Source organism: Coturnix japonica, chromosome 4 (genome assembly GCF_054131305.1).
Source record: "Coturnix japonica strain WE chromosome 4, WE-NBRP24, whole genome shotgun sequence".
Classification (NCBI taxonomy): domain Eukaryota; kingdom Metazoa; phylum Chordata; class Aves; order Galliformes; family Phasianidae; genus Coturnix; species Coturnix japonica.
In genome coordinates, this window is record NC_140666.1 from 26,604,195 (window position 1) to 26,619,690 (window position 15,496).

At 39.9% G+C, this 15,496-nt stretch overlaps 2 protein-coding genes across 2 annotated transcripts; one reads left to right on the plus strand and one right to left on the minus strand.

The window, feature by feature from the left end:
- Positions 1-716: 716 nt before the first annotated feature.
- FGB (fibrinogen beta chain) lies at positions 717-6,865 on the plus strand. The gene is made up of 8 exons (XM_015860929.2): positions 717-840; positions 1,866-2,069; positions 2,671-2,854; positions 3,453-3,680; positions 4,158-4,271; positions 4,806-4,928; positions 5,108-5,393; positions 6,269-6,865. Exons 1-8 carry the CDS (start codon positions 730-732, stop codon positions 6,495-6,497), a joined length of 1,479 nt encoding a protein of 492 aa, XP_015716415.2. The 5' UTR covers positions 717-729; the 3' UTR covers positions 6,498-6,865.
- A 2,259-nt stretch (positions 6,866-9,124) lies between these two features.
- FGA (fibrinogen alpha chain) lies at positions 9,125-15,362 on the minus strand. Its single transcript, XM_015860931.2, has 6 exons — positions 15,270-15,362; positions 13,357-13,485; positions 12,453-12,636; positions 12,013-12,158; positions 10,358-11,393; positions 9,125-9,983 (listed from the first exon to the last, which is right to left on the minus strand). Exons 1-6 carry the CDS (start codon positions 15,318-15,320, stop codon positions 9,274-9,276), a joined length of 2,256 nt encoding a protein of 751 aa, XP_015716417.2. The 5' UTR covers positions 15,321-15,362; the 3' UTR covers positions 9,125-9,273.
- Between the last annotated feature and the right edge of the window lie 134 nt (positions 15,363-15,496).

A 15,496-nucleotide genomic window follows, 5' to 3' on the forward strand; every position in this document is an offset into this window, starting at 1 on the left:
TTTTTATTCCACTATGATTACAGATAACCTCATACCGTACTGTTTTAAAGTGCTACTAAAGATAGTTAATTCACATAGTGTACAAGGAGGCTTATCAGCAATGAAAATAAAGATAAAACATCAATCTTCTATCAGTGTGAATGTTCAGAATATTCATTGAGGTACTACATCCACTTTCTTATGAAGAAAACCAATTTACTCAGGTGTACTGTACTAACAGAGGCTGAAAGCTTGCATATCTACCTAGGTCCTATCAGACCTGCTTAGAAGACTGTGACATTTGGTATGGGATGAATTTAATTCAAATTTAATATGATATTCCCAAAACATTCAAATTTTCAGCAGAGAGAAAACGAGTAAGGAGATGTCCGAGTTCCTGTTTGACAGCATTTCTTTTCTTTGGACATTCAACTGTTTGGCTTTTTTACAAGACTTGTGACTTCTGAGAATAAGGTAATCTTGTGTAACCTGTGTAGGATGTACTTTTAAGGATTTAAATGTTTAGTCAATGCCAGCAGCCACAGTGGTCTCTGGGACATGCAGATAAGGGTTGTCCAGAGGAATTGCTCAACATCAGATGTATTCAGGCACACAGAGAAGAGAAAGGTTAAATATTAACAGAGTAATGATTGCTCTGGAGGGTTCGTCCTATCACTACCAAGCTGAAAAATTGGGGTGGCCACGTGCATATATAGGAACCTAGTGGATCCAGCTCTATCAGAGCTGCTAATGGGAGGTCAGCAAGCAGCTCAAGTGTGCAGCACTATGAAGCTGCTCCTACTACTCCTGCTCTGCATCCCTGCTGCTAAACCCCAGGCATCTGTTGAATACGATAATGAGGTTGTAATACTGATTAGAATTGATGAAAATAAGAGTGAGAATGATAAATTTTACTTAATTGTATGGATGGCTTACTTGGCTTGCATGAGTTAGCTCAGTTAGAAAATGATACATGCATATTCTTCTACCACTCAAATAATCTTTCAGTTATTTCTTCATGTATATCCTACCATGCAACAGCTGTTTTCTTTCTATTTCCTTTCTTTCTTTGTGCAAACGCTGAATGGAAATCAGTAAGATTAGTTATTTAGATAAATGTATTTAAGGATATTTATTTAGCAGTGCTGGCTAGTGACGTTTTAGACAACTCATCTATGATGTGCAAAGGCATATAAATGTCTGTTTGTTTACTGCCTTGTTCTCTTTGAAAGGGAGAGGTGATCACTGATAAACTGAAAGGTAAGCATTGAGGATCAGTCTAGAAAAACAATTCAACCTATATTTAGTTTGGTTTGTGTAAAATATTTTCATGAAAAACTTCATTTAGAGTTCTAGTATATATATATATATATATATATATATATATATATATATATATATGTATGTATGTATGTATATATATTTATACTTCAAAAATCCCAGCAGAGATTATTTTCCGTTACAGGATGCGTGTATGTGTTTGCATTGACCACTGATGAGATTACCTTGCTTTAGCCTTTTGCATCCATTTTGTGATTTGCATGCTGCCTGCATTTGGAACTCCCTGAAGCCTCTGATGATTATCCCTGTCTGCGATTTGCAGCTAAGCCTTAATGGGATTGGAGGTGACTGAAGATTTTGATGCAGTTGTCCCATGATTCAAAAGGCTTTATTCCAACAGAGGGCGTAGGCTCCTTGCTCAGCCTGTTAGACTCTCAGGCTGAAGATGATGGAAGATTTTCAAAGAAGCGAAATGGTTAAACATGGCACACCATCTTATCAATGGAGTAGAGCTCTCGTAGGGCCAGTGTTCTCTCCAGGACAGGCCCTAGCTGCAGGCAGGCTTCAGCCTAGGCTCAGAGATCTTGTTCTGCCCGGTTTTGCAGGATGACGGCCCTCTGATCGATGTTCGAGGCCACCGACCCTTGGACAAGCGGCGGGAAGCAGCCCCCACACTCAGGCCTGTGGCACCCCCCATCTCTGGCACTGGATACCAGCCCCGGCCACCAAAGCGGGACAAGCAGGGCATGAAGAAGGAGCGGATTGTCTACCCTGATGCTGGAGGCTGCAAGCATGCTCTTGATGAGCTGGTAGGTGTCTGCCTGTTTGGCTGGAAGGGTGCTGAAGACAGCGTTTTCTTTAACAAGCGTAGCAAGGTCATGCATTTAAAGAAGCCCAACTCTGTGTCTTTCCACCTGAATTTGGCCAGGCTTCCACAGTGCTCAGCTTCTTAAGATGGCCATTTGTTAATACAACATAATTGTCTGTTTCCTATGAGAGATACACGTGGCCAAGCTGTGGAAAAGCACCTTGATTCTCTGAGGCTAAAGAAGAAAAGAATAGGCAGCAGGCACAGGCTCCAGTTGTTCCTGACAGAATGTAGTCCTAGTGCAGGTTCTTTATCTCCAGGAACATTTAATTGTGCAGAAAAGCTAAAAGCAGATAGTGGACCCAGAAATGGGGCTTTGTCCAAGGGATTCAACAAAAGGATCATATTGGGAGCCTAAGCACTCCCTCCTCAACTGCAGCTTTGTTGTAGCAGATAGATGTCTTAAGTCCTTATCTAAATGCTTAAATATGTGGTCAAATATTACTAGCTATTCGACATTTAGGTATAGTCATTTGCTGACTAGTTTGGAAACTTTTCTTTTTGTCTTGATCTTTATACACAGTTCTTTTAATTTTTTTAAGGGAGTACTGTGCCCAACTGGGTGTGAACTGCAAACGACACTGCTAAAACAGGAAAAAACAGTGACATCAGTTCTGCGTGATCTAAAAGACAGAGTGGCCAAATTTTCTGACACCTCTACAACTATGTATCAGTATGTGAATATGATAGATGATAAACTGGTAAAGACACAAAAACAAAGAAAAGGTATGCTATTATTATTATTATTCATCAATGTTAATAATATTACAGCTCAATTGATATTTCTACTATTGCTTGCTAGCAGTACTCTTTTAAAAGTTAAAAATATGTAATCATAAATCTTAAAAAGAATTCCCTTGAGAGAGGCAACAGAATGGATCCTGTACTGAGCCAAGATTCACATGAGGCCTCTAAATGCAGGGGCTCCCCTTCTCTTACCTGTGCTCTCAATTCTATGATACTAAGATCCATCAACCAACTCCTTTATGCCCTGCTCCTGGCTTGGCAGCATGGCTCCCCATGAAGAAGCTACAGTTCTTTGGCGAGTTCTTACAGCAACACCATTCAGTCTACCAGCTTGCCAAGAAATAACGATTTTGGTACAAAGAAATAATTTTCCAGGCATCTCTATATATTTTATTTTTATTATTATTATTATTATTATTATTACATATGGGAAAAGCAAGCAAAACACATGCCTACACTTCCTTCCCACTAAGAAAACAAGCAGATCTTCAAATTATGCTTAGTTTATTTTTCCTTGTTTCATAACTTGAAAACATAGAAAACTAATGTACTTCTCATCTATTTGTTTTTTTTCTAGACAATGATATTATAATTTCTGAGTATAACACAGAAGTGGATTTGCATTATAACTACATAAAGGATAACCTGGACAATAACATCCCCTCTAGCCTCAGGGTCCTTCGTGCAGTCGTAGATTCTTTACAGAAAAAGATACAGAAACTGGAGAATGCAATTGCAACCCAGACAGACTACTGCCGTACCCCATGTGTTTCTTCTTGTAATATCCCAGTGGTTTCAGGCAGAGGTAATCATTTAACTATAATGACAACTCTTTCTTCTTATCTTTATATCTCCGTGCAAGTTGATGGATGCACCATTCAATAGGAGCGACTGTTCTCTGAAACCCATAACAATGATTAAGGTAGCAGAAAGGATGGATAATTATCCAATATGAAAAAACTCTCTTACTTGATATCTAGTCTTTAGGTTCAGCTCCTTTTTCAGTTATGAAAGATTCCTCTTTTACAAGCTTGTCTAATTCAAAAAGTCACTGAAATATTTACAATCTTCAGATGCTTGGCTTGAACTTTTAGAAATGCCTATCTGGAAATGTAGAAAATACAAGTATGTTGTCCTTTCTTCCTTGATTCTTCCAGATGGTGTATTACAGATATTATAATCAAAGCAGAATTAAATACGTCTTTAAAAGCATTTCCTTGTAATGAGCAAATCAAGGAGTTCAGAGCTTTTTTAGTAACAGTCTCTTGGTTTATTCTTGCAGAATGTGAGGATATTTACCGAAAGGGAGGTGAAACATCTGAAATGTACCTCATCCAGCCAGATCCTTTTACCAAGCCATACAGAGTTTACTGTGACATGGAAACAGATAATGGAGGTTAGTATGAAATAACAAGGTCATTAGAAAATTAATATGAATACTAAAACAGAACAAATATACTAATAATTTTCAATTTACACAAACTAATATGGAGTTGAGAATTAAGTCTGAGTCACTCAGAAGAGTCATGTTTGTCAGATACCCAGCAGGATATTGCTATAATGAAACTGTAAATGAATAAGTGTGGGAGGATGGGTAAATAAAAACATGTCTTAGTGTAGCTAATACCAATGTATTGGTGGACAGAAGTGGAGGATCTGGCTCTTACCCAATTACTACATGCTATACAAGAAAACCTGAGGTGCTTCTTCACCTTCTGCTTCTTCTGCATTTCCTCATGAAGCAGCTCACTGCTTCAGTGTGAGTAAAAATGGCAAGGCTGAACTCAAACAGAGAAAATGCAGTCTTGCTACAAAGAAGTCACCTGCTCATCTTGAGGTAGTGGTAGAAGGGCTTTATCTTAAGACTTCGTGCTCCTTTCATAATTTATCTAATTAAGATTAATTAATCTAAGTCCTGTTGTTCCTGTAGGCTGGACTTTGATTCAGAATCGCCAGGATGGCAGCGTTAATTTTGGAAGAGTGTGGGACGAATATAAGAAAGGATTTGGAAATACTGCAAAGAGTGGAGGAAAGAAATACTGTGATACACCAGGTAAAATACTGAGCATGAAACATGAACAGTGCCTAATGAAACTATTTTCCTGTACTTCTTGACTTGTACTTCTCTTTGACTTTTTAATTTGCCTGCAAGTCTGTCAAAGTTAATCTTAACGCTGCCTTGAAGTATATTCTGAAACTGATTTCACCAAACTCTCCTTTGTTACTTCTCAGGTGAATATTGGCTTGGAAATGACAAAATCAGCCAACTTACCAAGATAGGACCCACAAAAGTTTTAATTGAAATGGAAGATTGGAATGGTGATAAAGTATCAGCTCTTTATGGAGGTTTCACCATACATAATGAAGGAAACAAATATCAGCTTTCTGTTAGTAACTACAAAGGAAATGCAGGCAATGCTCTGATGGAAGGAGCTTCACAGTTGTATGGAGAAAACAGGACAATGACAATTCACAATGGCATGTTCTTCAGTACTTACGACAGAGACAATGATGGATGGTATGTACTTGCATTAGACATTTAAAAGAAATTACCAGACTGTATGTTTTTGCTTAAAAACAAACAAATGAACAAAAAACAACAAAGAATACTTCAACTAACTTGCTGTTAGCTTGCACAGCACTTTATAGTATCTTAAAATATGTTTTCTTACTCTAAGTTGCTTGCTACTGAGGGAAGAATTGGCATAGCCAAAGAAGAGTTAAAACTACATTATGCTAGTGCTGCTCTATAGCCAAGTAAGGAACATGAATACTGAATTTTACTGATTCCAGGAATGATGTTACAATAGATAAAGTGTCAGTCCGAATACAATATACTCGTCATCAGAGGCTGATGGTGGTAGTGCTTAGGACTATTGTTTTGGTTAAGTAGGAATATTGGTACTTACTCCAGAAGGACAGAGATGAGTCCTGAGGGGAGAGACAGATTACGATAAAAGTTCTGCCTACTCAGAAGACACAGGAGCTCAGTTGTAGAAGACATTTCAGATATCAAGTGCTAAATTATATGTGTTAGGGCTTTAATCTTAAAAATAATACATTTGTAATAGATTTGAGAATACATACAATTGTCATTATTTCTAGTATCTTTGAATTGTGATGAACTGAAGGAACTGTAGTTATCAATTGGTAAACTATAATGTCATTCCTAAAGAGACACAACTAAAATTTTAAGCATCTCTAATAAGCAGCTTCACTTGCAAGTGCACAGCATAAGCACATGCTTGTAATAGACAATCTTCTATAGGAAGTTTAGGTAAGATGTGAAGTACTTGTAATTTGAAAATTTCAGTACAGGGACACATGTACATACTCAGACCTATTTGCTTACAGTTCATCTGTGACTCTTAACTCCTGTTTTTACTTCATCAGGTTAACTACAGATCCAAGAAAACAGTGTTCCAAAGAAGATGGTGGTGGATGGTGGTACAATCGCTGCCACGCAGCCAACCCTAATGGCAGATACTACTGGGGAGGGACTTACAGCTGGGATATGGCAAAACATGGTACAGATGATGGTATTGTATGGATGAATTGGAAGGGGTCATGGTATTCAATGAAGAAGATGAGCTTGAAAATCAAGCCATACTTCCCAGATTAATCATTATCAAAATGTATAGAATCAGGGATTTTCTTTTCATATTTGTACCTTGTTTTGTTTTTTTGGTATGGTATTCAGGCTTGTCATTGCATATGAGAACCAAATGTGCAGGTCCCATCATATCATGACCCAAAGTGAAACATGATGATGGCTGAACCATGAACATAAGCCATAAAGAGTATTTTGTTCATTTTCTTCATTTGTTCACAAGACAAAAGTACTGGTCTAGAATAAGGCTTAAGGCCAATAATACATATAAAAATATAGCTGCTTCACTCTTTTACAAAGAGGTTGCATACCAAATCTGAAGAGGGAATGGATTACTGTAAAAATGTTTTCTAAAAATAAAATGAAGCCTTGAAACTGAAGTTTTCTTCACAATTCCTGTGTATTTGTACATAAACTGGGAAGAAGCAAATATCCCACCATAGAAAGGACTGCTTTCTTCTTTGATATCATAAAGGCATGGTAAACTACCCGTATAACATATTGAGAAGGAGTAGAGTTTAAAATCTAAATAAATAAATAAATCTGTAGGTCAACTGCCAGTTCAAATCCTATTTTCTGGAACAGATAAGTACTTTCCTGAAACCGAGCTCACATACCGTGACTCGTGACACGATTTCCAACATCCCACATCCTTTACAGTGAATCCTATACAGTATTAGGAGACATAAACAGTATGTCTTTCACTGAGTCTCTGCTGTGGAACATGAGCAATTCATGATTCCAGTCACAGTGTAGTTCTGGTTTAAAGGAAATGCTAGAGAATGTCTTGTTCAAACTTGCTCAAATCAGGGACAACTTCAAAATTAGATCAAGTTACTGAGGGCCTTTTGCCAGTTTGCCATTGGCTATATGTGTGCAGGAGCACCCAAAATGGAGTATGACATCCTTGCTACACATGGGACAGCAGAGAGGCTGTAATCAGGTGTAATGCTTTAATGTGATGGAAAGTATAGCAACAGTAGTGGGGTGGCACAATCCTAGACTGCAACAAATGAGAACAAACCCAAACACAGCAGGCATTGACACAAAAACAAAGGAAGAAAAATTACTTACCTTTGGAGGGCCTCAGGTAAGCAGGGATCTTCATCAGGATACCCTTACCTTCACTGTCAACCTTAAATGAGGACTGGAAAGGGATGGATCCTGGCTCCCCCCCTTTTGGTCACTCTTTTTGTTTTGTCTTTTCAACCCACCAAGCCTCTGCCTGTTATATTCTTCCCTTATCCTCACAACTTATCAGGGGTAAATGGAACAGGGTTGCCATGTGACTTTGAGGCTCATTACTGCAGCCTCATCACAGGGAATGTCCCATGCTGCTCCCATTGATCAACAGAGATCAACTAGATCAACATCTTGCTTGCACCAAGGCCTGGTGAAGTTCCACTGACTTGGTAGTACAGAGTCTCAGTAGTCCAGAGTGGTTCCAGCAGGCAAATAGGCTCATGCTTCACTCTTAATATCACCTGCGCTACCCAGACACTAATGCACTTCTGTCGGAGTCTGAACTCTCCTATGGTTGTCTGGAGAGCCAGACCCCATAAAATGTCTATGCCCAAGATGTATTCTGGGACTGGGGCAATAGATGCTTTACATTTCCAGGGCAGGAGACTCCCAACCCCCAGTTTCAACCGTGTTTGGGTGACAGGAATGGTCTGTCCCCCAAAACCATCAATCTTTACTCTTTCTCCTTGAAACTGGATCACTATAGACAACTGAATTTTCCAGGCCTGTGTCCACCAATTCAACAAATTGGTACTTGTTGAATTATTCATACTCCTGACCTTTTGGGAGTATTTTGAAATTTCTGATCATCTCGTAGTTGTTTCCACAATTGAAGTAAAATATGACTAGGCTGCCAATTGGTCTTGGCAAAGGCCACCCCAGCGTGCGTGAGATTATTAAACATTTGTTTCTGGGACATCCATATGGGACCTGATAGGGGTGCCTGTGGGGTAGTATCTACTGAAATGCAGGCAGTACACTCTGTATGTCCTACTCCATTCAGTACAAACAACAACAATAAAATCTTCCAGCCATGAGGCCTTTTAAGTTTTTGACAACGAATCAGCCTGAGAGAAAATAAAGGGATTTTTAGTTGTAAAGGGGAAGTTGTAAGATTGGCTTTTAAATATTACATGACTGTGAGAAAATTTGAGACAGCAAATTTGATGCAGGTGCCACTTGCATTTTTTCTCCTCAGCTGAAGTAAGTAATCAACTCTGGAAAATATTATTAAGTTGGAGTAAGGGTTGTTGACTTGCTCAGAAGAGCACCTCATTTTGTCACTTTGAATTACTTCTTCAGCAGATTGATGTCACTACCATTGCCAAATATTCAAGATTTCTCTTCCCCATCACCATCAAGATGAACTCAAGTTGTAGTCCAGAATATCACAGCACACAATGTCATTTTTCAATTCCCATTTCAGAAGGATTGCCTAACCACACATGAGGATATTGGGGGTTTCATTCTGTGAGATTCTGACATTTAAAGTTCTCAAACTAAACATGGTATTAAGAAGTACTAACGGGACAAAAGGTTGCAGAGATTTATATAAGGTTTTAAAATCAACATTTCCTTGAAAGGTTTTGTCAGTTATAAACAAGATGAAAGAGCTGTTTTGTTAATAATTAGTCAGTTTATTTTGTATGCCACTGATGTGCCATGTTGTCTTCCAATTCATAGAGTAAAGGTACATGGTTTACATAGGTATATAAAAGATGTTTCCAACTTCTAGTTGTGATGCATATATTAAATGCCTGTCCTTCTACAGGGTTTCCAGGGGTCTTATTTTCATTCTAACAACTTTGAGGGAATAATCAGAAGCTCTAAATGGTATCCAGACTACTCCATTCTCTATCTCATATGGAACATTGTACCTGGGGTCATAGTGGCCCCCTGGGTAGTAAATGCCATTGAGGTTGGCTGCCTGGCAGCTATTGTACCACCAGCCACCCCCATACACCTCTGCACAGCTCTCCTCCCAGCGGTCCTGGTCCCGGTCAAAGGTGCTGAACTTCATCTGGGCATGGGACGTGTACTCAGAGCCCTCCTCCAGCCAGCCTGCAACCAGTGCATCCCCAGCAGTCCCCTCATAGGAGGACACAGCCAGGGCATAGCCTTCCGCTTCAGTCCCTATCTGCACGATGTACTCTGCATATGCAGCATTTCCATCCCAGTCCTCTAACTCTACTCGAAGCAGAGTGTCGTTCTGAGCCAGCAAGTGGATGTTCTCATTGCCCAGCCACAACTCTCCTTGCCCTTTGCCATCCACGCTGCCGAAACCTCTCTTGTAGTCTTGCCACGTACGGTTAAAATTCACTGATCCATCCATTCTCTGTTGGATCAATAGCCATCCTCCCAAAGTGGTCTCTTGGTCGCAATAAACTGACAAAACCTTATTGGATCCCTCTGGCTTGATTTTGAAAATGCCACTTTTGGCACCAAAAGTGTGTTTCTGGCGGATATCATCGCAGTCTAAAAAAAAAAGTTGATCTGGTTTGACAGGAGTTATCAGTAAAGTTTAATAAAAAACTTCAGAGGAATCCAAGCAGCAATAGATCTGAGGGGAATTTGTTAAATGTGTCTTGGACTACATAAGGTTTAGTGACAGGCAACATTAAAAAAGATTTGAGAGAGGAAAACCTTACACAGATCTTAAATTGCTAATTGTCTATCCAATACCCAAGTATTAGTGATATAGTTTCCCTTTTATTTCCAAAGTGGTAACAAACAGACACCGTTCTGGCATTTTATCATCACACTGTTATACTGCAGTATCTAAAAATATTCTGTCAGTTTGGTTATGAATTGAATTTGGCTCCACTACCTCAATTACTACTTCTGTGTACCTTTCCCATTGTAGTCTCTCCTTGTACTCATTGCTGCTGGTCTGAAGCTTCGTGCCTGAAAGTCTGGGGTGTCCTCTGCACTCTGATCATGTTGCACCCCACCTAGCTGCTCAGATATTTCACGGGTCTTTAGTGACTTGGTTTCAAAAGTGGAGCCTCCCTTGTTGAAACTAGAAGAGGAGCTGGTCACTACAGTCTTGGAGTGACTTGCACTGCTGGCAGCAAATCCAGATGGCTGAAGTCCTCCAAAGTCATCTTCTTCCTCCTCCCCTAAGTCTGTGAATTTGTCTTTCCCTCCAGTGCTTAGGTGGCTGCTGCCTGCCCCAGTCACACGGCTGCTGGTTGCAGTGGTGCTTGAGCCCATAGAGTGCCTACTACCAGTGGATACAGAGTCATGGGTGAAGAATGACTCTAGATCGGGCAGAAGCCTGTCTAGCTTGTGGAAGTCACCTGCCCCACTAAAATGGTACGTGCTTCCTTCTCGTCCCCCTTGTAAATGGGAGCAGTCTGAGCCATCAGAGGAAACCATTTTTTCAACTATTTCTTCTCTAGGACCATCAGGGCCAGTGATGACTTTCTTGGTGACAGTTCTGGTGCATCTATGGACAGAGGAAGTTAGGTCTACCAGGCTAGGGTTGTCTCTCCCATGAGCAGAAGTAACTAATTTGCTGCTGTGGGAAGGTGAAGAATCCCCCCTTCCTTCTGCCACATGGTAAAAGGTCTCGCCTCGGGAGGAGGCTGAGGCTGTTTCTGGTCTTTCTAATACCACTTGCATCTGCTTGATGTTATTAAATGCATTCAGAGCCTGCATTTCTGGTGGAGGCTTGAGCTTAAAATGTTCAGGAACATTCGAGTCCTTAAGTGGCCTCATTTTCAGTGTGCTCAAGGCAGTTGCTTGAAAGTCTGGGTTCATGTCAATGGAGCTGGCCTGGGTAAGCTGCTTCTGGATGTTTTCATAGCCTTCTTTGTCCACCTGGTAATCAAAACTTCTAGCACAGCTTCCTTTGCAAGCTCGTATCTTAATATCAATGTCCACCTACATAGACAGAGAGAAATAACTGCATTAGGGAACTTTCCTGAACTTTCTCAAGCTAGTGTGTCCTTTATCTGGGCTGGAAAAAATGTGCAAGCTGCCCTGGTACCTTCCATCTACAGATAAGCTTTTCAGAAGCTCCCTTTTGAAATCTACCCTGGCACACACAATACACATCTCCATACATGGAGAGATATGTTGTGGCATGTTTACAGTTTCTGCTCCTTCTGATTTTGGACCTAAGTGTGTGCTCCTGGGGCTGATGGGCAGCACCGTAGAAGGATAGGGCCTCAATCCTGATCTTTGTTGCCCAGCAGCTCCTTACAAGTGGAGAAATGCCCTGCATGGAGCTGATTACCAGCAGATACAGCATCAGGAATCCCAGCTGCCTGTCTTAGAGCAGATGGGTCAAAGGACCCTCCTAAGTTCATCTCTCTTCCCACATAGCAGGAAAGATAACACAGAAAGCAACTTATTAGGGAATTTACCTCACCACAGCAGATCCTGAGAGAACTGCATTGTATTTTCTTTCTGCATGAAGCACTGCTCACCACGCACAATGTAATAGACCCTCCTGTAGACAGGCTGTGCAAACAGTGGAAATGGTGCAATGGCTACCTACCTCCAAGCGCTTCATTTCCACCACCTGCTCCTGGATGCTGTTTTGCAGAGCTTTAATTCTGTTCACTTGATTGACAACTCGCTGCTTTAATGTCATAATTCTCCTCCTCAGTTCTGCTGATACTTGACCATAATTCTCATCAAGCTCTGAAAGAGAGATGCATCATGTTCAGGTAGGCGGGTGTGATTTCCTGTCCTAGAAGTGCATCATGTTTTAAAATAGGCAATATGAGCAGATACTTAAGAACAAATTTCTCGTAACACAAAGCTGGTAAAAATTACATTACTTTCTACTAGTTAGTAGTTAAGAGTCATGTATCACCATGTTTGTTCCAGCTTTCGGTAATCAGGTCCAGTGCAGCATGTGTTTCCACAAAGTACTGCTAACATGCACACACTCAAAAAGTAGCAACGGATAATGAAAGTAGGGGGAATACTTACGCTGGGCACCCTCCAGACCAGGCTTTAGTATATTTATGGTTTCCACAATTACCCGATTGGATGCTTTATAGTTATTTTGACTGTCTGCGAGTTGCTGCCTAATTTTGTCTATTCTGTGACTGTTATCCTGGTCTGTGTCGTCAATTAATCCTTGCATTCTGCAGCCTGATGGACATTTTATACCCTGAAAGAGGAAGAGAAATAATTGTGCTAAAATCTTCATGAATCTGTCTTTTTGTTTTTTAAATCAATACCCAGCAATTAAAACACTCTAATATGACTTAGGGCAGTATTATGCGACTTCTTCTGTCCTATCCATCCAATGACTTTGACAAGGGCTTGTATGACTTGGAGCAGGACACCTCACAGCTGACCCCTTCACATCTTGCACCTCTGACACTGGTGCATTGGAATTGCTGAAACGTATGCATAGAATCCTGTTTCAAGTGGTGACAAAGGAACCTTTAATTTTCACTTTCCTCTGTTCCTTAAGAGTAGAAAAACAAAATTAAACAAAACAAAAAATAACAATAACAATATTAATAACAACAATAATAAAAGCAAAACAATAATCTCACCACATTTATTTCCCAAAGGGCTGCTGTAAAGGGAAGTTAGATCCAGCTTGATCAAGGGTGACCTAGGCTCATTCATTTAAGCAGAATTATCCTCAGAAAAGCCCCATGCTCTTATACGTTATAACTCTTAGGCAAGATTGCATCTTCTAAATGTAGCATAGATATGAGTTGAGATGCAAGAGGCAAGAGAGAGACAAACCAACAGTTCATACACAGACATTCAGTCAGCCATTGAGAAGCTTTTACTGAATATCTTGTCATCAGACCTCCTAAACCAAGGGCAGGGATCCTTGTGTGTCCTGCTGTCCCTATGGCTCATTGCTTACCCAGTCATCGTCCGCACAGATCGGCCAGTTCTTCTCATACTTGCAGGAGGACTGTTGCATGTGCTCCACAATCCTGGGGCCACGCACACCTGCTCCCTCCTTTTCAAAGGTGGTCTCCCCATCCTGAGCCTGCCGGGAGGAGTAGAGAGAAGAGCAAAACTGAGAGTGTTGGAGCACTGGTCAAGAAAATGGAAATGAAAAGCTGACATCCTCAAGCACTCAGTAGCACTGCAGCCATGTGGAATGCATCATCCAATAGTGTCAAGGCATTTCTAGTAAGACATGGTTTTGTTTGTTTTGTCAGAATAAAGCTTTTCCACTCTTAAAATTAATGCTCATATGGAGAATGGATGGTGCTTAGAGTATGATGATAATGATGATATCTTTACAAAATAATCCTGAGCTTTGTATGTAAATGCAAAATTAGCTTGAAATTAGATTGAAGTTACTTAAGTTAACTTTGAAACATCTTCATTCCATTTTCACTTGCTTTCATATTCTTAAATTTTTGTTTTCATCCTATTCCTTCTTCCTACTCAAAACTGGCTTGAAGATATGCATGAATTTACTATTTCCATTCATTAGTGTTTCTGTTTTTAGTCCTATAAGCTCCCAGCACTGTTTTGCCTGACATAAAGAACAAGAATACTAATAGCACTGTAATGAAAATAATAATGTCAGTGATGGATGGATTGCACTTTGTTAATGGAAGGAACAGAAATAAATGAACTGAGATTTTTCTTGAAATCTGAGAAACAAAAGTGCAATTATACCAGCTAATTCTAAGCCAACATGCTGTAAGGATTCTTACTGCATTATTGCTTAGTAAAGAACTGGAAAATAATTCTTTTTCATAAAATGTAAAGGAGATTGCTTGAGATCTAATTAGGTCTGCTTAGGTTTCTCTTCATATGCATTACGTTCCTAACAAACAGTATAATTCATGCCGAAAAAGATGTATGATTAATTCACATGCAGAGAGTGTTCCTAATTACAGCCTTCAGAGCCAGAACCTCAGCCCTGTGGAACTGGAATGTCATTATTTAACTCAGCAGTTTCACATTGGTTCAATTCATCTTGGCCAAAGAGTCCCCTAAAATAACAAATAAAATATTTAATTTTAGGTCATCTGTGCTCTTTAAGCACTGGCAGCTCCAGCAGAACTGCTTGTGTTTAGCCAGATCTGCTCCCCATAATTTCTGCAATTTGTGAGAGCGTTTACTTCCTTCAAAATACAGTCATAAAGAAGACTAACATGAGATTAATGGCTGAAACATAAGTGAAAAAATGTCAAGGATATGTTAGTATAGTTGAAAATTATGATTATCACTTTCCTCATCTAAAAATTTCTTCTTGCTTATCTTAGGTAATAAATGCTTCATTATGTGTTGCAATATAATAGACCATAATCTATTGTCATCTTGCTTGCATTCTAGTTTAATTTGATGTTGCTGCCATAAGAATCACTGTTTTCAAATCGGAATTTCATAATAAAACCATTGTGCATCATTTGTAGCTAGAAAGTGCAGTTGAAGCAAAGTGAGGAAGTAGAAAAGGAAAGTAGAATTAAAATAAACTTGAAAATTCCTGACTGGCTGGGGCCTCCAGCATCCAATTCAGCCAGCTTTAAGGCTCACAGCAGCACCTGTGAATCTATGAATTTGTGTTATTTGCTTTGCAGAAGGCAGGCGGGTACAACAAGACTGAATTAATCAAAACAGAACTGGATATACAAGAACTGCTGTCATGAAAGAGCAGCAGTTAAGTAGTCACACTAGGCTTGTGCGTATGTGTGTGCCCTGAATTTGACAAGATAGGTGCCAGCAAACATGCATCTAATTCATGCAGATTAAATAAATTTTTACTCTTCAAATCAGCAAGGTAAGGAAAGAATGAAGTAAGGAAACTCATACCCAAGCTAAGTTGAGGCAGAGCAACACACAGAGTATCCTCACTGGTATCATCTTCGGAGGAGAGCAAGCAGAACTGTGGATGAGAGGATTCTCTCCTCTGGTCTTTTTGATGCAATTTAAACCTTGCTGAAGAGCAGAGATTAATCATTATTCTCCCTTCTGTTTGGAGACAAAACATGCCAAATGTCCTGAGTCGATTACCTAAGGCCTCTTGCACAAGTTTCTGG